This window comes from Perissodus microlepis, chromosome 15 (assembly GCF_051167445.1).
Source record: "Perissodus microlepis isolate ML-2025 ecotype Zambia chromosome 15, ASM5116744v1, whole genome shotgun sequence".
Lineage (NCBI taxonomy): Eukaryota > Metazoa > Chordata > Actinopteri > Cichliformes > Cichlidae > Perissodus > Perissodus microlepis.
In genome coordinates this window covers 27098412-27121203 of record NC_140475.1, presented here as the reverse complement: position 1 = coordinate 27121203, position 22792 = coordinate 27098412, and the positions used below count along the sequence as shown (strand labels likewise).

At 41.4% G+C, this 22792-nt stretch overlaps 1 protein-coding gene across 7 annotated transcripts in view; it reads right to left on the bottom strand.

The window, feature by feature from the left end:
• Positions 1 to 11869: 11869 nt before the first annotated feature.
• Positions 11870 to 22792, bottom strand: part of cd2ap (CD2-associated protein) — a 110714-nt gene continuing 99791 nt past the window's right edge. For 4 of the 7 annotated variants that reach the window (XM_084953969.1, XM_084953973.1, XM_084953971.1 and 1 more), the window contains 5 exons: positions 21537 to 21652; positions 20913 to 21005; positions 18392 to 18570; positions 17856 to 17919; positions 11870 to 15540 (listed from right to left, as the gene is read on the bottom strand). In XM_084953969.1, the coding sequence (XP_084810095.1) occupies positions 15499 to 15540; positions 17856 to 17919; positions 18392 to 18570; positions 20913 to 21005; positions 21537 to 21652 (494 nt within the window). In that variant the 3' untranslated portion in view covers positions 11870 to 15498. The remainder of the gene's footprint in view (positions 15541 to 17855; positions 17920 to 18391; positions 18571 to 20912; positions 21006 to 21536; positions 21653 to 22792) is intronic. The other 3 variants (XM_084953970.1, XM_084953975.1, XM_084953972.1) reach the window with 1 other exon arrangement.

The following is a 22792-nucleotide window of genomic DNA, read 5'->3' as shown; positions in this document are numbered from 1 at the left end:
AAAGTCTTTCCCTATAGTGGAGGAGTTGATTTTGCCTGCCGTTGTACATATGTGCTGTGAGATGATCGGAGAGGCTGCTGCAAAGAAGATACTGACCATCCCACTTTCAAACGACACAGTGAGCCAAAGTATCACGGACATGGCCTTAGACATACAGCATCAGCTTCTGGAAAGAATAAAAAGTAGTCCAGTTTTCTCTTTGCAGCTACAGTCTAAACAATAGAGGCCACTGCATTGCTGCTGGTTTTTGTTTGCTGGGACAAAAAACAAAAACACACTGGATCTGGGCTCCTTCTGGATTGGTGTCTTAAAGGAGTACCCATGTCTGGCACTAAGAACTGTGAAACTCCTTCTCCCATTCACAACTACATATCTGTGTGAATCAGGATTTTCCATTGTGGCCACAACCCCACAACCAAAGCCTGAAACAGACTCAGAGCAACATTGGAAGCTACTCTGAGAGTGAGCCTTTCCCCCATTCCACCCAGACTGGATCTGATCGTGTCTCAGAGGCAGGCTCAAGTTTCTCATTAAGAGGTGAAGATAAAAGGGGAGTTACCTGTTGTGGCTGTTTGTTGTTGTTCATTTGTCTCAATTATGAAGAGTAACTTCTGGTTCTGCCAATAAAAAAAAGGTTTAATGCTGAAGCAGCTTTCAGCTATATTTTCATTTGCACTTTATGTAATTTTTATAACAGTTTATTTATTTATTCATCCATTTAATTAGAAAGTTATTTTGAATTTATTTATTTTATTAGCACATTATTTATCCAATTTTTCCATTTTTTTTCTTGCCCTTTTGCTGTAGTAATATTGAATTATTAATTATTTTTGTGTTATTAAGCCTGACTTAAGCCTTTTAGTTTCTACTTGCCATTTGATTTGTTCCATGAATTGTTAACCTGTTTGGCATTTGTTTTATGTGCAGTTTCACATACACATAATAAATTAATATCTTTGTAATTGGATCATGTCATCATCATGTTTATTTGACAAGGTTTTAGTCATTTAGTTGGGTCACTTTATAGTGGAAGTGTTGTACCCTGAGGTAAAAAGCTTAAGAACCCATGAGTTATACTAAAGAAGGTAGAGCAGATTATTACAATTATTAAGGAAAACTAAAAATCGACAGGAAGTAAAAGGGACATCAGGGAACCTAAACATCACCAAAAAAAACAAGAAGATGAATTATTTAAAATGTAATAATAATGATAATAATCACTGGTCACTAAGACATAATAACCCTCCTAAAAATAAATTTACATGCCCCACATTAAAGTTTTAAAACTCTTTTATTCCCCTCTTGGATGTTGAACTTCAACCATAATCTTTGCTGTTTAGTTTTCGAATCATACAATAGATTTCATTACAATAGATTTATCTAGCAAACTAAAAAAATCCCTCAGTTTATATCCACAGTCATCTTAATTTCACAGTGAAGAGTTAACCGTTCTGTGGCTCATAACAACAGAGCTGAAAACCTCTCAAAACCTATGATTTGCAGAAGGCATAGCCACTAGAGGAATGAATTTAGATTAATGTACTTAGCCCTGCAGGATTACTTAGACTATATTGATGAAGACAGATCATGTGCAGTACTTTTTAAAACAGCAATGAATATAACTTTCTGAGCTAAAAGACCTCTTACAGCTAAAACCTGTTGCAGCACTTTCTGTACACAGTGGCTAGACCCTCAGCCCCATCAAGGTTCAAGGTTCTTTATTTGTCACATGCATAGTTATACAAGTATAACACACAGTGAAATGTAGCCTGACACGCTCCTCGACATGTGCAAAAATGGGGGGGGGGGGGGTAGAGGAAGAACATTATATATATATATATATATATATATATATATATATATATATATATATATATATATATATATAGTATATACATTGGGTGAATGTGCAGTAGTAGCAGCAAGCAGGTGAATTCTGTACATTAATATGAATAGACATCTGACTATTTTACAGAATAGACAATATAAACATATTTAAAATTAAAGGAATTTGGAATGTACATTGTGCCTTGGTTTAGAGTGTCTGGAAGAGAGTCCTGTCTCAGTCAATTATAGATGATGTGAGAGGGCGGGTGTGTGTGTGTTTAGGGCCCGGATGGCTTGGGGATAGAAGCTCCTCTTGAGTCTCTCTGTCCTTGCCCGGATGATGCGGAACCTTCTACCAGATTGCAGAAGTTGGAACAGTTTGTTGCCAGGATGGGACAGGTCCTTCAGTATCTGCGCTGCTCTAGTCCGGCATCTCCTGGTGTAGGTGTCCTGAAGCGGGGGGAGAGCAATCCTGCAGCAGCGTTCTGCTGTACGGATCACTCTCTGGAGAGCTTTTTGGTCCTTCACACAGCTGTTCCCAAACCACGATGTCATGTTCTGTGTGAGGATGCTCTCCACAGCGCCTGTATAGAAAATCTTGAGGATCTTTGGAGAGACCCTGAACTTCCTCAGTTGTCGTAGGTGATACAGGCGCTGCCTAGCCTTTTTGGTCTGGACCTGAATGTGGGCAGCCCATGTCAGGTCTGAGGAGATGTGGACACCAAGATATTTGAAGGACTGCACCCTCTCCACTGGAGCTCCATTGATGATAATGGGCTTGTAGTCTCTGTGCTGACCCCTTCTGAAGTCCACCACCAGCTCCTTGGTCTTGCCGACGTTCAGCTGGAGGTGGTTGTCCTGGCACCATGATGCCAGATTCTTCACTTCATCCATGTAGGCCGCCTCATCGTTGTTGGAGATGGCACCCAACACCACTGTGTCGTCAGCAAACTTCACAATGGTGTTGGAGCCATGGGTGGCCACACAGTCTGAAGTGTAGAGGGAGTAGAGCAGTGGCGAGAGGACACATCCCTGAGGTGCTCCTGTGTTGATGGTGATGCTGTTAGAGACGCATCTACCCACCCTCACCACCTGAGTTCTGCCAGTGAGGAAGTCCAACACCCATGCACATAGACGGCTGTTAAGTCCCAGATCCCTGAGCTTTGTGAACAGTCTGCAGGGCACTATTGTGTTAAACGCTGAACTGTAATCAACAAACAGCATTCGCACATAGTTACCCTGTTTCTTGTCCACGTGGCTGAGGGTGGTGTGCAGGACGTGGGCGATGGCATCCTCTGTGGATCTGTTGGATCGGTAGGCGAACTGCAGCGGATCTGTGGTGTCTGGGATGGAGGAGGAGATGATGTTCTTCAGCAGCCTCTCAAACACGTTCATTACTACCGAGGTCAGTGCAACTGGCCGGTAATCGTTCAGGGATGAGGGTTTGCTGTTCTTGGGCACAGGGATAATGGTGGATCTTTTGAAGCATGTGGGGACCACAGACTTCGCCAGGGACTCGTTGAAGATGTAAGTGAACACACCTGCTAGCTGGTCAGCACAGCAGCGCAGCAGACAGCCGGTGATGCCGTCTGGCCCTGCCGCTTTCCTTGTGTTCACTCTCCTCAATGCCGCTCGGACGTCATGCTCCGCGATGCTGGTCAGCGGTCTCTCGCTGATGACGTCACTGTCCTCGGTATTCAGGCGGTATATAGCATTAGCCGCCTGGCTAACCTCGAAACGGGCGTAGAACTGATTCAGCTCGTTGGTGAATGCAGAATGCACAGTGTCCCTGGCTTTGTAGTCCGTAATGGTGCGTAGTCCGTGCCACATACTCCGTGTGTCGCCCTGGTGGAAGCGGGTCTCCACACGCTCCCGGTACCGGCGTTTGGCATCTCTCACCGCGCGCCGTATGAGGCCGCTTTGTAGGCGCTCATATCGCCAGTGGCGAGACCCGCGTTGTAGGCGGCGGTCCTGGCGTTTACTGCAGTGCGGATCGATCTGTCCATCCACGGTTTCTGGTTTGGGAAGTGGGGATAATCTCCTCCGCTAGCATACTGACGAAGCATACTGCTACTTCCGTAAACTCGTTGATGTCGACTGCGCATGCTCTGAACATGTCCCAGTCGACGTCGTTGAGTGCGTCCTGTAGCGTAGCTTCTGATTGGGCAGTCCACCGTTTTACCTCCCTCGTGGTTACGTCTTCCCTCCGTATGTTTTGTTTATACTGGGGAATGAGGAAGATGGCGTTGTGGTCAGACTTTCCAAAAGCCGGGTGTGAGACAGCTTTGTAGCCCTGCTTGTATGGCGTGTAGCAGTGATCCAAAATTCGATCCCCTCTCGTTGGACACGAGACATGCTGGTAAAAGTTTGGCATGACTTGTCTGAGGTTCGCTTTATTAAAGTCTCCAGCTACAATGAGGGCTGCGCCCGGGTCTTTGTTTTGAAGCGAGCTCAGCACATTATGTAATTCGGACAAAGCCATACCTGTGTCCGCTTGGGGTGGGATGTAGACGACCGAGGTGAACTCACGGGGCAGATAGAAAGGGCTTAATGCTCAGGAACTCCAGATGTGGCGAGCAGCCGCTGGAGAGAGTAGAAATGCTCCTGGCATCACACCACTTTCTGTTTACCATGAAACATACTCCTCCACCTTTGGTTTTGTTCGACTCTGCCGTTCTGTCCGCGCGGAGCACAAAGAATGAATCCGACGGAGTTACGGCACGGTCCGGCACGGTGGGGGTCAGCCATGTCTCCGTGAAGCACAGAATGTTGCAGTCCCTCATGTCACGTTGGAAGGTGACCCTTGACCTACGTCATCGAGCTTGTTCTCCATGGATTGTACGTTGGCCAGTAGGATACTGGGCAGTGGTGCGCGATGCGCCTGCTGTCTCAGTCTGTTCCTAATGCCAGCGCGGTTCCCCCGGCGCTTCTTTGTTCTGCGCCTTGGATGAGCGGCCCGTCCTTTGTTGTTCTCCGCGCCGCGTAGAATCTCCGGCCAGGAAGGGTCGGGTTTAAAAGTGTCCAAGATTAGATGTGCAACCTTGTCACCGATGTTTACAAGTGATCCGCTGTCGTATACTATAAGACTAGAGGATTTTGGGATGTAAACCAGAGCAAAAAATAAGTAAAAAACAAGAAAAGTGGATAGTCGGAGCGGAGCGGTCAGGAAGGCGTCTGGACGTGGCCGCGCCATCTTGTCACTGGACTGTCTTTTTTTTTTTTTTTTTTTTTGCTTGTTTTTTTGTAAAGCCTCCCTATGCTTATTGAAATGCCCTATACAAAATTATTACTTTGTTAGTAGGAGGCTGTTGCAAAAAGAAATCATTCATCCTGGGGTTTTTTTTGTTTTTTTTTGTTTTTTTGTTAAGTCTCTGAAAATGACAAAGATAACACACTTTCACAGGCACAAAATAGTATTTTTGTCACTATTTGCAGAGAAGGTGAGAAGAGATTTACAGTTGTGTCTACTCTACAGCCATCAGTAAAATCAGTCAAGGTTCTGAGGCTGCATTTCAGCCAGTGGTATTATTATCAAAAGATAACCATCATATTTGATCCACCATGCAATGCCATCTGTCAATCAGCTGTCAATAATCTCAACACACTACCATTGTGGTAAAAGCCCACCTGAATAAAACTACACACAGTGGAACACTTTGAGTCATGGTGTGGGATTGTCTTTACAATGAGAAGAACAAAAGGCAGCCAACATCCAAAGAAGAGCTTTGGAAGGTAATTCAAGAAGCTTGGAGAATGATTCCTGAAAACTACAAATATAGCATAAAAAGGAATGACGGTTGGCTCAAGACTAACCCTGACAAAGCCACCTTATGTCAACAAAGTTTCCAGATTTTTATGAACAAACACAGTGTACTACTCCTGGTATTCCACTGTTCTTGATAAGCTAAAGTTGTTTATAGGTTTAAACTGGAAAAACCCAAAATGCATTACTTATTCTGAAATTACATAAAATAACAAATAAGACATGAATACGAGTGAGCAAAGGTCATATGGGGTCAAAGCAGACAGAGGTTGAATGGATGCCAGCAGTGACAGAAGCAGACAAATGCAGTGATCGTGCCACTCTATATCTGATGTATGTGTAGCTGTTCATATTTGGAAAATGTTTGTCTGCTTCCCCAAATGTATTACAGCTTTAAATTCTTTGGAGTTATTCTCTCTTTTTGTTGAATCACTTGTAAAATAACACATGTAAAAGTGTACATTGTAGCTTTTTATATCCCACCAAGTGCTAAAGTTACCTTGCAGGTGAATGATCTCTCCTAGTGTGAGGTACACTTACCAGCATTTTGCACTGTGACCCAAGGTTAGAAATGTTCTCAACAACATGTACTGAAACAGACACAAAACCTACAGGGCTATACCCCTTCCTACCTTGGACAGCCACACAGATGCCCAGTTATGATGAAATCACTTGGAATCAGACCCTAGTGGATTTGTGGATGTAGAAAGCAAATTATCAGCTTAAGTGTGTGGATGATATTCCCAGAACAACCAATGTCCAAACCCGACGTAAACCTTGGGCTACGTCTACACTAGCCCGGATAAATTTGAAAACAGCGCCTTTGTATGAAAACACTCCATGTCCACACTGTTGTTTTCACTCGTTTTCACAGAGTTGTGCATCCACATTGAAACGGCTGAAAATGCTTATGTTCCAGTACTGTGCATGCATGAAACGCAAGACGATTCGACCTACGTCATTTCTGTCTGCCATTCCTTTACTTTCCGTCTCTTTGAAACGTCGCAGCAAAATGTTGAGGAATAGCACTGAGTTTTTTAAATGGACAAATAATGAGGTGGAGTTGTTGCTGTGAGTACACAAAAGTACAAAGTTGCATAAGCAAGTGAGAATTAAAGAATATGAAGAAAAGCTATTGGAAGCATGTACAAACTGATATTAATCTTTAATAGGGCTGACAAAATTGAGAGCAAACAAAACGACTGCTGTATAATTGCCCTCCGCTATCTTAGTTTAATTGGTCACATGACTGCATCACATGACTAAAATGTGTCATAGTTTTTGAAAAGGCTCCGGGTTTGCTGTCCATGCTGCGACGCGAAGACCGCGTTTTCAAATGTATCTGCTTTGGAGAGCGTTTTCAAAACGCTGCGTTTTCCTTGACTGAAAATGCCGTCCCAATGTGGATGGAAGGCCAAAACGGAGAGAAAAAGATGGTTGAATGTAGAGGTCAGATCTTTTCTGTGAGTCCAGGTCTCTGTGTCCAGGTCTGGTGATGCAGTGGCACAACAAGAAAATCATTGCAAGCAAAAAAAAAGACAAATCTGTCTATACTCAAAAAAGGCGATGGCCACTTCTCCATCACTGAACTTCAGAGCATGCGGGCGGCCATTAAGACCATCACAGCAGAAGAGGTAACCAAATTCCCCAAAGGCCCAGCTGTTAACTCTTAACACCTTTTGAAGCCTTCGGCACTTCTTGGGGATCACACTCAGCCAACCACTAGGTGAGAAGCTTATAAAAGTATGTCAGAAGGTCCCTTATGACAGTGATGCCCCACCAGGTCACAGGCTTGGACAATGTCAGAGTTTCACCTCTGATACTGCTAGATAAACAAAAACTCACTCAGGAATGAGATCACTAAGACCTCAAGTTTTCTCTCACGAAAGGGAAGCAGTTGCCTCCAACCCACTTCAAGTTCCTTCCCTCTGCAAGCTGCTTTTATTGTTTACACTCACGAATATTCATAACATTTGTTGCTATGTTAGCTAAGGCAGATTACTATAAATGGTTACAAAACATGGAGCGGGGTGGCTGTAGCTCAGCTAGTAAAGCGGGTCACCTACTAACCGCAAGGTTGTTGTTTCGATCCCAGTCTGCTCTAGTCTGCATGCCAAATATCCTTGGGCAAGATACTAACCCCAGGTTGCTTTCCGCACAAGCGCTTTTGAGTGCTTGGATAGAGTAGAAAAGCTTTATATAAGAACCAGTCCATTTAGCCCTCCCAGGGTGTTCATTGTTATCTTGAAGGTCGTGCACGCACTCACATGCGTGGGTTACATAGGGAGCAAGCCAAGACATTTACAACATCAAAGCTAAGGTACCATCATGCTTTAAATCTGCCACTATCATCCCCTCTAAAGACTTAAGCAGTAACCTGCCTCACTGTCCACAGTGAAGTTAGGTTTACATCACTATGGACTGAGAAGGTGCCAACTAAGAAGGTTTTCTAAGCCCCCACTCCAAAATCAACACATTCACACACTCTAATGCCTGTTTCTCAATCTCACAGCCCATGTCACCTCTACTTGCAGCCACATAATGACGTAAAGAAATATTTCTTAAAAATCATTTTTCAAAAAAATGACCGACCTGAAACGGGAGATGGAAGCATGTAAATATAATAATAACCACTGCAGCCGAAAAGAGTGCCTGACGAGCCCAGTTGTAAGTAAGCTATTAAGACTCGACTGTACACTGTGTTCACGTTTTCCTCCGAAACAATAAGTTCCATTGGAGCAGCCTTTCAACACCTTTCTCTGTCTCTCACTACCAAAGTTGCTAGTAAGTCCCTTTACTATAGTTCGGAGCCACTGACCTGTTTTATATACGCGCGGAATAGTCTTCTAAACGAGATCACTGCAAAAAGTGCATCCTTACTCAATGTCCACCCTACTGTTACTCATTTTATATTAAGATTTAAAAATCTAGTTGGTATTGCTATGGCGAATAGCCTTCAGTAATAGAAATAAATCACACAGCAATAGTACATTCAGGTCGTTGTAAAAAGCATGACAATATATTAAGTAATCCAAAGTATTCAAAATACGTTACCCTCATTGAGTAACATAACAGAATGCGTTACAAAATATATTTTGGGGCATGTATTTTTTAATCTGTAGTGTAATACATTTCAAAAGTAACCTTCCCAACACTGTCCAGCTGTCACGCACGGATGCGGTAGCATCATGCTCTAGGCTGTTTTGCTACCAGGGGTGCTGGTACTTTGCACAAAATGTGGTGAATAATAAAACAGGATGACAATCTTCAGATTCTTCCATTTAATCTCAAAGCAACAGCTAGATTATTATACACAACTTATACACAATTGTTGTGTACAGTTATACACAAGACCCAACAGGACCGTGATTCCTAATCACAACTTGTTCTGGAATAGATAAAGCAGGCTAACATTAAGCTTCTAGAATAGTCTTCCCAAACCCCTGTCTTCAACCCAATTGAAAATTTTAGGACTAAACTGACTCTACACCAGGAAACCAGTTTAAATAAACTCTAACAATTCCAATTTAACAGGTCAACTATGCAGCGAGAATTATAATATAATCTTAATGATAGCTACCAAAAGCGACTCGCTGATGTGCAATTTGCTTAGGGACATTTAACTAAATGTTAGTGGGGGAGTATGTATATATGTACATGTTTGAGACTATATGTATATGTATGTTCAGAGAAATCATTAAAAGTGTCAAAAATTACCACAATATATATATTTTCAATATATACATTAAATGTATAAAAACTTCTGACAACAACAGTTGGCAAAAAAAAGTAACACATCATGAGACAATATAAAGAAATTCAAGAATAGATGAGAAAAAAAAAGAATACATGAGAAACAAAGTCACTGACATCTATCAGTCAAAGCCATTTCTAAGGCTTTTGGATTCCAACGAACCACACTGAGAGTCATTGCAGAAATAGGGTGCCTGGTGCTAAAATTAGGGGTAAAACTTTAGCACCAGCATTGCAAAAGTTACTGGGAAATATCCTACATGAGAGGTCCATAAAAAAATTATGATCAGGATGTTAACAGTCAGATATACAAGGAAACCATAACGGCCCTAATGAGTTGGAGGCTTTTCTTCCACATAGTGACGCTGCATGGATGATACGTCTAACCAGGAATACATTATGAATGTTTGACTGGTATATTCACCAGTGGCACTGACTGCCCTGTGAATCTGAACAATGAAATCAACAAATAGATTCCACCTGGCAACCATGTATCAAGTTCTTGCTGCAGGAAGAAGATGCCCAAACACCGGAGGATGCAATCACACAGGCAGAGGGAGAGGTAGCTTCAGAATATGACAATATAATTCAAACATTTGTAGTCCATGCAATCAAAGGGGGCGCTGGACTAGAGAGCACCCCAACAAGGACAACATAACTGGGTGATGGGTAATACCTTGCAGGAGAGGTCCTTCTGACTGCTGAGGTTGAAGGTATCACAGCTACAGTACACATAATAGTGCACAGCCTACGCTCACATAGTGATTTTCTATTTTGAAGATAAATTCATACACTGCGGGCACGTATCATGCTGATGCCATTTGGAAAATGGTTGAATGTGACCTGACAGTGCATGGCCAGAAAATCACCTTTCTTGTTGACAAAAGGGCAGGTTATTCCCAACTCCTTACTTTCAAAAAATAGATATAAAAAAGTTATTTTGAGAAAAAAATAAAACTGAGTGATTCTGAGTTTGAGTTTTATAAAATTTCTTGTCACAACTTGGCTGAGGCTTTGATGCAAATGCTTATTGAGTCTGACTGTTTTGGGCACTTTCAAAAGGTTCAAGTGAAGGATGCACACGCTGCTCCAGCTGACCACGCACTGCACGACTTCAAACCAGGAGACTGCCTGGTGGTTAGCAACCTGCCGAGGAAGCATTGGGAGATCCAAACAGTGGAGCGACCTTTTCCAGGTGCCTCTAATGGCACACACAGTGGTGACAGTGCAAAAAGGGAAACATGGGTGCATGCAAATTGTTGTCAATGTATTCCATTAGCAAGGGTGGATGAAGTAAAATCGCTTTGCTCCACTAAACACCAGGTTTGGGAGGAAAATCTCACATCAGCCTTGTTGTTTCAGCGGTGAATGGTAAATGGATTGGTTCTTATATAGCGCTTTACATAACTTGCTTCATTTTCCAATTAACATAACCACTTTCATCTATGCTCTAAGTGCTTTCTATCTAATATTCACACACCTTAATACTCCAATAGATACATCGGAGAGCAACTTCAGGCTATTATCTTGGCCAAAGATATTTTACATGCAGATTGGGATTGAACCACTAACCTTCTGATTAGGAGGTGACCTGCTCTACCACCCAGCAAGGAGTGCTGACTGAGTGCTCATATTCCAAGTTCCAGCCACTACACACCTCTAGGACAATACTGCAGTAAGGTGCGATGGACTAAAGGTGCCAGTATACCAGCCATAATGGTTGCTTTGCTCACCACTGCAACCTTGTCAGAGTCACTTGTGTGTATATCCATCATTAAGGTGCAGGAAGCCACTGCAGTGTTCTCCTGTATGATAGATATCACCACTCAGATAATACGGCCAAATAAGCCCTGATATAGGAAAAGTGTGAAGAATGCAAACCAAACTAGGCCTGAATTAAACCTTTTTGTTTTTTTTGGTCTGATGATTGTGTGATAAATGTGATATACTGGTGTCAGATTGGATGGATGAACAAAAATAAGAAATGCAATGGAAATGTTTGAGCTTCTGGTGCTTTTCTGAATCAAGCTGGCCTTAATGAATTAAAGACAGTCAGTTCGTGTGCACCTGGATTTCTAGATTTTCGCAACAGCAAAAGGACAGCAGCCGTAAACTAACATCAACTCTGAACTCCGGCACAAGTTCATGTCTATGTCTTGAGGCAACATTAGAAATGTAAATTTTTATCCTGCATCTCCAAACTCCACACTTGTGTCTACAATATCCTATTATTTAAACCCACCAGGTGCACACTTGCATATTTAAACGCACATACTCACGAGCAGACGTACTATTATAGACAGAATCTGTCAGCTGAGGATAAGTTCACTGGGAGCTGCATTTCCTCAGAAAACTCACTGACTCTCTCTCAGTGAGCGGTCAATATTTTCCACTTAATATTTCCCTGAATGTTTTAAAAGAACTCAAGCATGAAAAGGTCTCAGGATTGTTGTGGGTCCATGCAAACCTTTAAGTGAAATACAATTTCAAAAGCGACAAAAAAAAAAAAGAAAGAGGAAGCATCTGTGACAGTAAATAAAGATGTTTATTCATTTTTGCAAAGAATCTCAGCTCATGCAAGGATACAGCTCTTGTAAACAAAATCACTTGAAAATATGTTATAAATGTGCACAGATTTCTTATTTTCTTGGTGTCAAAATCTGGAATGTAAAATATGCAAAAGTCATATTACAGATGTTCCGTAAAGAGCCATCACCTAAAACGTCCCCTCTCTTGTTTCCCACATTAGCCTATTGCCTGGCCACACTGCATTAAGAGCCACGCTTGTTCAAAGCCAGGCATCCATGTATTATGTGAGTGCATGACCACTCGGGTCAGATCACAAAGCATCAAAGTGACCACTGTGGGGCTTAGATTCTTCTCCAAAACAATCATGGACAGTTACAGTCGAGCATTTGCACACAGAATCAGGCCCGGCAAAGACTTCAAAGTACAAAGAGATGCTTTTTTTTTAAGACATTTGTGAGATATGTACAACAACATTAAGACAAAGATACAAACAACAGTAACAGGTTTTTGTCCTTGTGGTAGCACAATGTGGAACATCTAACCTGGAAACAAAACTTATGAGTGTCAGAATTTAAACATCCCTGTAACTTGCAGTGAAGCCAGAGGTGGATGCACTTGGTACTGTGCTGCTCTCTGTTTCTCAGATAAGCTGTTGAACATTGTGAGAGTCAGGGCTACAGAATGGAGCTAGAGCGTAAGCAGTATGAAGACAGATATCAGCCCGACTGCTCAAAACACCTCAACTGCCTCCTTTCTACTTGGAGCAGTGCGCCCTCTCAAATGATTGAGCTCCTCATCCTAACTCTAACTTATTAATCTCCATTCATGAATACATTACAGAGGCACATTCATTCCCAAACTGCAGCTGGACATCCCCACCTTTTCCAGCTGAGAACCATTGCATCCATCTTTGAAGGTGCCAATATCTATCCCAGCCAATTTGCAATCAGCTGCAAACTGTTCAAACAATATAATACATGAAATGTTAAAACTGAGAAATCTGTTTTTTGTTTTGTTTTTTAAATTACAAGCTCCTTTTAAATTTGATACCAGCAATGAATTTTAAATAAGCTGAGAAAGGGCCATGTTTGTTACTAGGTTGCATTACCTCTTCTTCTTTGATCAGTGCACAGTGTATGGGAGCTGGCATGGCTAGTAGCTGTATATGTAAATTTTACTTCATAGAAATTCCAATTAATCCAAAACTCTTGTTAAAAAAATTCATTGTTTGATTTAAAATCCACTGTGATAGTGTACAGAGGCAAAACTACAAGAAGTACTCATGGACATAAAGTACTTTTAAAAAGGGTTCTCAGTTTCAACATTTGATGCTGTTTTTGCGCTCTTCTGCATTTTGTTTTTAATTTCCATTTTACACAGTGTGCAAAGGTTTCAGATGATTTGTGTACTCAAACATACAGTGAATCATGGAAACTATGGATGGTGCACCTCCCAACTCCACAAAAATGTTTTGTTATAATGATCCCTGCAGGGACAAGTGGACCCAAATTATGGCAGAAATATACTCCTATGAACAAATATATTCAGCTTCCAGTTAGAACTGACTGAGTTTGGCCTTCTGCGTTAGTGATACCATGCTCTACATTTCTGTACCCCTAAACATCATGACAAGTGAGAAAAATCCAGTTACTTTTCTTAACTGTAGCAGTACTTCCAGCTATAGAAACTGCCTGAGATTTAACGACAGTTGTTTGCTCAATGTCCAGTAAAAAGCAGTAACTTCTAATCTTTATTTAACTCCATCTTAAAACCCCTAATGTGTAATTTTTCAGATTGTAGACTCCCAGTGGTCAGCCCTGCTCACTTTATAAAGCATAATTTAATCATCAGTCAGTTAATTGACTGATTCATTTGATGCCTCATACAGCAATAGCAATTAGCCACTGCATTGAAACCACTACTGGGTGAAGTGAATGACACTGACCATCATGTTATGAAGAAATGTTGGATTTCTGGCATCATTACTGTAATAGACCAAACACATGAGAGGTGCTCAAAGTACTTCTCCAATCTGAAACCCGTTGAACACCGCCAACCCCCAGATGCCACAGGTCTTCCCTGGAGCTCCTCCTGAGCTCTTCTGTGTCACTTTGGTGGCACAGGCAGAAGTGACACCACATTGGGAAAATGGTTTTAATGTTATGGCTGATTGGTGCATGATAAACATGGCTGTGGCAAGTTGTGCAGGTATTTGAAGTGGAAATTTAGCCTAAGGTGTGGCAGCGCAGTGTGCTGTAACTATACACTGACAAACATGACAAACCAACTACTAGTTCAAATCATGGTAGTGCAAATCTGGTGGATGTATGTATGCATGTAACTTTAAGTCTGCTGAAACATTACGGATCAAGCTGCATGACACACCAGGATAATCTCATTCTTCAGCGGTGTTTTATCATCAGACGATTAAAAAGGGGGAAGAAAAAAAGAGGATGTGAGTGAATTTCGCCGCTTCATCATGTTCTTCCAGTTAGTTTAACCCATGTGTCTGAAATGTGGAGTTGTAGATTAAACATAAGAGGGAGGGGGTAGTTGGCTGAGCAAAAAGACACCAGACGATTTAGCAGGAAACAAAGATGGATGAGAGTAAGGAAGGCGGAGGTAGAAATGACAGGGATGGGAGAGAGCTATGAATAGACAAGCGAGTAGCAGAGATGATCGTAATGAGGCTGCCTTTTCAGAAGACTGTAGTCCCTCCTTCCTCGCTCCTCTCTTGCATTTTATGACTCTGGTTAAGTTTCTGAAAACATTCCCAACAGCTGAAAACTTTCTCACAAAAATAGAAGAGCCAGCATAGAAGAGGCCCTCTATATAATATTTGACTAAGCGTGTCAGTAGATTTAAAAATATAGATATACAATATCATGCTGCAAATATTCCAGATCCCATTACAAACATTTAATAGATTGTTTTTTTGTTTGTTTTTTTCTGAAACAGGCACAGTAGTGTTATTCTGGGTAGGAATGCTTGAAAACATCAAAAGACAACAAAAAAAGAAACGCAAGAGCTTGCTCTGACGCGCTGCAGCCATGTGGTGGTGCTGTGCTGACAGGCGCCGTGCAAGAAAGAAAAACGCATTTTAATCTGAAGATGAAAACTCAAATAATCAAATCTGTTTAAAATAAATTTTTGTGCATTATAAAAAAACAAAAAGAAATTAGGCAAGGAAAACGAGCACCCTCTGCTTTACACAAAGTCAGTAGTACTGAGAGCATCCCTGAGGAGTTCAAGGAACGCCAGAGTGATTGGGAAAGAGCCAGAGCAGCAGAGTTGTGAGTCCAGCGCAGTAGTTTGAAGTAAGGCCTCAGTTTTTTTTTCTTTTTGTATTGGCAAAAGAAAAGAGAGAGAGGAACATATACATCTGTAACTTACACCTAACTTGAAAAAAATCTTATGTGCAAAATGTAAATCTTACAAATATGGAGAGTGAGTTTGTTTGTTTTTGTAGATCACTGAACAAGAATTGTGCTTGAGGTGGGTGGATTTCTCCACCCTCTCTCCCTCCATTTGACCATCCATACGTCGCTGCCCTCCTGCTCTCCTGTTGATCGACGGGCAGGCCAGCAGCTGACCCCGAGGACTGCCGTTGATTAGATCAAGGAGTTTCACGTCGAGTGGATGGTTCGCTTTAGCTTCTCGATCTCCATCTGTGAAGAAAAAATAAACTTCTTACAGTTGGTGTGTAGGGTGGGGATGCATGGAGCTACACTGTGTCCAATGAAGTAGCTGTTTGGCTATGCAGAGAGAGGAACTATGGAACAACACTGTGCACAGCTCTCCAACGAGGCCAAAAACATGTTACCAAGGCTACAAATGTAGCACAATGTTTGTACTGTTGGAGAAAGAGGCAGTAAAAAAATCCTCAAAAGAAAGTGTAAATTATAAAACACAGATTTATATGCAGGGTCATCTGATTTCAAATTGGTTCAATTCCACAGCCGTTTACCGGGAACACTCCTTACTGTTAGAGCAGATTTGTAACTTTCACAATGATTTCTCCCATTTTATGGCTCATGCTCTGCAGGACTTTACATGACATGCTGCGAATGAGCCGCATGGAAGTCTCTGCGTGACCTCTGGAGGTCTCTGGCAGATAATGCCAGAGTGCAGGTATTCAAAATAACTTCAAATTAAGTGATTGGTCATAATGTTTTGCCCCGTATCACACTGAAAAGGCGCTGCAGCCATATTCAATTTGCCAGAGTAGATTGAGCTTGTGAGTCAGTCATTGTCATTATCCCTGCTGTGAGGTACAGTGGCATCCTGCTGTGGGGCTTTTCCACTGGTGGGGATTAGGAGAATTGAATGACAATGAAAGCACGAGCCGGAGGACAACCTGAGCCGCACGGCCAACGTCTTTGACGAGGATGAGGAAGCTGAGATGGAAGCTGAAATTAACTGCAGGGGAGCTTAAACTAATCTGCAGTTATGTTTCTCTGTATGCGAGTCTGACCCTGCGTGGGGCTCTCTGCGGCGGACCCCTCCTCCTGTGATGCAATTTATATTGGTGCCCTGTTGAAGACAGAAAGGTCGGCCGAGCAGAGTGGACCAACCTTCAATCTCTCAGTTTAACATGAGCAGCACATGGACGCTGAATGTGTTCACAACAGTCAGGGAGTGTAGTTAGCCTAGAGGCGTATCCTCGGTCATCAGTTTTCTTTCTTTGATTTTAAGTGAATGATTTAAATATTCATTCTTGACGTTCTGCACAGAACTTGATTTTTAAGAAAAAAAAAAAAAAGGATCCATCAGGTAGCTGCTCACCTGGTGAAACATCAGCCTGAAATTTATAACAAAACCAGCTAACAGAAAAACCCTCTCTACTAATGTCTCTCTCACAGACATCATGCTCAGAGAGCCTGTCTGTTTAAGGCAGAATTCCTGACAGGATCGGGGAAAAACCCAGGATTCCTGTGGTGTTTAATTCCACAATATGTGGGATTAAACACCACAGATGTTATACTACAGTTCTCTTTTCACCTCCAAAACCCTGGATCCCACAGTTCCTACGATGCAACTTAAACATGTTCGCTGAATAACCAACCTGTTTTAACGATAAACATTGTCCATTGTAGGTGCTTTTTGTCATTAGCACAGAAAAAAAAGGCCCAAATAATGCTGATCCATCCCAAACTCCTTTACTTTCATTATCTGAAGTTCAAACTGGAGCCGAGAAGAATCATAAACACAACTCTGAATAATCTGAGCTTAGAGTTAGCAAACACATTACACAACACTCATGCTTTTATGAGCTGATGGGACAACTCAGGACAGACAGTAACCGTTATGTGTATAGCTGGTGCAGTGTGTCCCTTAAGGGCTTAATGTGTTATTAAACAGTTACATTTCTTTACATGTGTAAAGGGAAAAAACAGAAGGCTTCATGTGTGCATGATGCTGCGGGGATGAAATCTTCAAAACTCGTAAATGCAGCCAGTTTTTTTTTTTATTATTATTATTTTGATTTTCATTAACGTGTGAGTGTTGACCAGGAAGGAAGAGGAAATAATCTGCTGCTGGTAATAAACTAAGGACACTCAACACATGCCAACGCATAGACTGCGAAATGAAACACTGCCTCAGGGTTGAAAGTGCAAAAACAGCATTATGTGCTTTGAGCAAAAATATTAAATTGGTACTGATGTCAGCAGATGAGGAGAGTTTAATGAAGACGGCACGGACTGGAGTGCTTTGGTGTTTTGCCGTCAGCAGGACTTGACATTAATGAACAATGACTAATTATTGCATGCATTCATGTGTTCACTCATTATTTAGTGGATGTAATAAGTTACATTTAGATGGTCCCAGCTGTGATCACATAGAACTTCTATTACTGAGTCAGTAGAAAGTCACTAGTGTACGAAGCTGGATGTGTGCACAAAAAGCATCAATATTTGTCTAAACTAATGGGTCTAATGAATGTGGACAGCTCAGCCTGTGTTTCAGTTGCGAGCCATACTACCTGCAGGGACACACGCTTTTGCCTTTCGTCATCCAGCTCTCCTCGAAGCTCAGTGATCTCTTTCCTGGAAATAAACGAACAGAGATGTGCAACCTTAGCATGTGGCTACCTTAGCAGCAAATATCATAAATATCTAAACACTTTCTTCCTTTAAACACACCTCAGAACCAGTTTCAGTGCCTCAAATGAACTTTGAGTTAATGTCGTCAGAATCCAAAAGACACATATTATAATACTTATTATAAAAAGCCAGGATGGTTTTAAAGAGAATGATGGTTGGAAAATGCTTGAGGCGATAAATCAGCTCGACAGAAACGGTAGCTATTGCTAATTCAGAGAGACAGGAGTACGCATTACCATTTCAGTGGTATTGGGTTTGGCAGTGGCGTAATAATTTGATGTAAATCATATATTTATGTATGTTTTATTTATAATAATAATGTTTTATTATTTTATAAGGTCAGAACCCTGAAGAACAATTTTAGCTTTCCATTCCTGTCCTGCCCTCAAACCTTATCAGGCTCATGTGTCCTTACATTTGCTGGGACTTGAGCAGTTCCACCGTGAGCTGCAGCTCCTTCATCTGGCTCCTCAGCTCCTCCAGCTGGGAGCTCGACTCCTCATGCTCCACCTTCGCCTTGCTGCCCAGAGAGGCTCCGAAGTCTCCGAAGTCAGGCTTGTGGAATGACGGTGACAATAAGGTGTTTGTGGAAGGCTATTAAGACATGAGAGGAGAAAAATGTAAGACAAGAATTTTCTGCAATAATTCTTTTTTGTGTGTCTGTTTTGACCTCCAATCTAAAACTAAATTTAATTGGATGTTTTTATCTTGTCATTATAATACCTGCACCCTCAGGGAAAAGTATCTGTGATGCAAGTTTAATGGTGAGGCTCTCAAATGAAATCCACTGTGACAGCAGAGCAGATGAGGAATTTAAATCCAATGCTACAGTGTAGGAAGAAAAACACGGGGCTGATTTACACAATGTGATTATGAGCCTGTTTTCCAGTGAAGGGGGATATTCAGTCTTTATCACCCCATCGCACAACCGTGTCTTCATGTAGGTAAACAACACCGACTTAAAGCAAAATAACATAAAGTGCTGCTTTTTGTAGCTCCTTGTATTCAGTGAGTGTTTGTTTTTGGGGAGATGGTGGCATCATTTCCACAGAAAGTTGAGCGTTTTCAGAAAAAGTCATGTAATGCTAAAAGGATTGTGTGACATGCAACAACTTTCCCTAAAAAGCCAACTTGGGGATAACTTTAGCTTTTAATTAGACAAATCTGAAAGCAGAGGACTTGAAAGGAACCAAACAGATGGAAGTCTCAAGATGAAAAAACAGACTGTAGGTAATGTGTCAGGAAATAATCGGAGTATGTGAACTGTAAATGTGTGATGGTGAGAAATAGGAGTAGCAGGGGCTGAGCAACAGCTTGTTTGACACGGGTGTGACAACTTCCACTATGGTGGTTTATTCTGACCATACAATCAAGACATTGTTTTTACTGTTACACTTAAAAGAATCTGTATGTAGCTGTGTACTCCAGATGTGCTGATGTGAGGCTTGCATTGGGTATTGGTCAGATACTGAGCCACAAAAGCTGAACTGGGTATTGGTGACGACAAGCTGATCCACGGTCCAATCACAAACAGCTTCTACTTGGTTTTTTTTCCCCCCAAAGTTTTTTATCTAACTGCAAACTGTGGTCAAAGTGAGCCAACATGACTGAAAAGGGCAGACAACAATGATGTTCCACTTCCTTTCGATTGTGCACTTGATTGCTTTCACTCTCGTGCTCGGTCAGAGACCTTATCTGAGAAGCTAGAAGCAATAATAACACATAGTAATACACTGTGACTGAATATCATTCACTTCAGCTATTTACTGCCAGCTGCACATCTGTGTGCAAACAGGAAAAGTGAAAAACATTAAATTTATTTTACTGTATTTATTCTGGGCCTGTTTTCATTTATCACTTCACTAACAAAGTACACAAAGCTGTGAGGATTCCTGACATATTCAATTCTCTTACTCACAGTGAGAGATGCAGATTATTAATTCAACACTGGCATCAGTAATGGAGCAAGACCAGAGTGGAGTTCCAAGTTATCACCTAATGTTTGCAACCTTGATTGTGAAGCAGCATCTATGAACTAAGAAACCAAATACCACAAACATGACTGAGAGGTCCAGTTGGTATGAAGGTTTATAGGATGCATCGAAAAACACCTTTTTGTACCAGGCTGAAAGAGCCGTGTTATGGTTTTGCAGACATGTCAGCATTAACCATGTGATATTGGCTTATCTGCTAGTTTGGATGTGTGACATTCATGGTGACAACATAGTGAATAAAAGGCTAGTCACCAAAGCCTACAGAGTGGTCACCACCAGTTCCTAGGAAAAAATATACAGAAAGCTCCTTATGATTGCTTTGGACCCTAGAGTCTTGTTGCAGCTGTGGTTTGATTAGACGTCTTTGATTTGTCCATAAACATTATCCACCTGCTCTCTGAGCTATAGGGAAACTGAAAAGTGTGACACAAACCAAGAACGGAGACAGTCTGCCTTAAAAAATGAAACAGCTAAAGAAAGAAAAAGACAAACCCTTTTCATTTCATTTTTGGTGCAGCATTCTCTGCAACTGATTTACTCAGCAACCTCAAACTACTACCAATGAGATGGTGACGACTTGCTTCCCTAACAACCAGCAGTTGCATCGCATCCAATATGGCGGACAACTTTTGACCAATGTCCACAATGTCACATTAGGAGCCTCAATGTGGACTGGAGTAACATGCTGACTTGATTTCAACATAAGCAGGCAGTGTGCTATACTGTTTAGTTCCTACCAGATTCACACAACACAAACCATCACTGCTGTGCTACCATCAGCAACGCCGCTGGCAACAGCTGCCATCACTTTCACAGGTTTATACCCAAAGATCTGCTAAGACCATTCATTCTTTGCTTCATTTCATGAGGCAGTTATGTCACTAAGCAGGCACCTGTTACTAAACTAAAGGTTTCCTCTAAACAGACATGAAATTAAATTACCTTTCTGGTTTCCGTTAGCTTTGGTTTGGCATCTTCTTCATCAATCTTAAAGGTTTTCTCCACACTCACTTCCTTGTTGGGCTGTAATGCAAACTGTGGAATCATGTTGGGATAAAATGTGCTGCTCGTTACAGGGAAAACAGGAAAAGCTGCAGAGTCCTGAAACGATTGCATCTGTCAATGACCGTTAACAGCTACACTATTAGCTCTAGTGTCATGGTAGGATTTGTAAGGAGTCTGCAGGTATAAAGAAGTTAGATTTTTAAAAGAAAAGACGCCAAACCTATGATACAAATGTACACCCGGCATGAAAATAAACTGATATAAAGACCTTGATGGCAATTTAATGATAACAGTATTTGGTTGCATTCAAGAATGTGGTCCAAATGTGGGAAAAGCCAAACACCTGCTATCTACAGCAGTTTGCTTTGTAAGGCACCAGCTTTGAGCAAAAACAAGGACTGCTGTTCTAAAGCCATTTGTCTTCGGAAGCCATTTGCTTTCGGAAATGGTAAGAATGATGAGAATAAGAGAGACAGCTCCTCATAATAACCATCCAAAGAAAAAAGGTCAGTGTCAATTTAAAGGGAGCGGGGGATTGTTAGCGCTTGAGCACATCCTCACCAATTGTCCTCCGCCAAACTGCGTGGGCAGCCTCCTTCCAGTCATCTTTGGTCGGTTGGTTGTGAGGTGAGAGAGCTTCTCCGAGGTAGACGACAAGTCATCAAAACTCATCAGATCTGTTGAAGCCAGATGAGAGAGAAAGAGGCGAGGGGAGAGAAATAATAGAATTATTTTTCAGCACAACATTTCAGCTATGACTAAACCCAACATCCACAAGCGAACTGACACTTTCAATAATTTCCTTTGATTCACTTTGAATGCACTGTAACTGCTCACAAACAGTTTGGCTTTTGGTTTATTTTTTGCCTCATTAACAACATTAATACACATACAGAAGCAGGAAATCAGCCAAACACAGGCACAAGGCTAAACAAACAACTAAAATATAAAAAGAATATATAAAAACTAGTGCTGTCAATAGATTAAAAAATTTAATTTAAATTAATCTCACAAAGAATGTATGCTTATATTCAGATAATTTGAATAGTTTTCTTCAATCTTTTAAAGGTTTTCTGATGTGACGTGCAACTTTTTAAAAAACCTATATACTAATAGGTAAGTATACACTTTTATATAAAATATATAAGAGCTGTCAAACAATTAAAATGTTTAATCAGATTCATCAATGGTTTTCTGTGGATTAATTTTGATTAATCACGATTAAATAGAATTTATTTTTATTCTATATTAACCACAATTCATTTTGCTTTAGCAAACAGACTCGAGAAAAAAGGGAAAATATACGCAATTAACATGTTTACTGAACATCTTGAACATTCATGTTAACAAAAAACTCTGTAAACGTTTATCCACCCTCTCTCTGTTACTCTTGGGGAGGCACTTCAAGTCCTTGAAACGAGGAACCAAAGCTATGTAAAGCGCGTTCTCAACGATATTAATAGGTCTGCAGTTTGTTGCAGTCCACTTGGCAATTACGTCAGTCAATAATTCCGAGGTAGACTCACTGAGTCCCTGATGCTCCGTGAGTGGTTTGTCGCAAGCTCGGTGATGCGTTAGCCAAAGTCCTAGCAGCATCCCCGACTAACGCATGCTTTGCGTCAATGTGACATTTTAAGCTGGAAGTGCTTCGGTGAAAAGAAAATTCCTTCTTGCACAATGTGCATAATACTTTATGTCGGTAGACTGTTCTGTCTTGTTATTTTTGGAATACTCAAATTTCCCATCAGAGGGCCAATGTGTGTTTATCATCTTCCAAACTGAGTTAATTGGTTCAGCCACCCATCACTACCAGATCA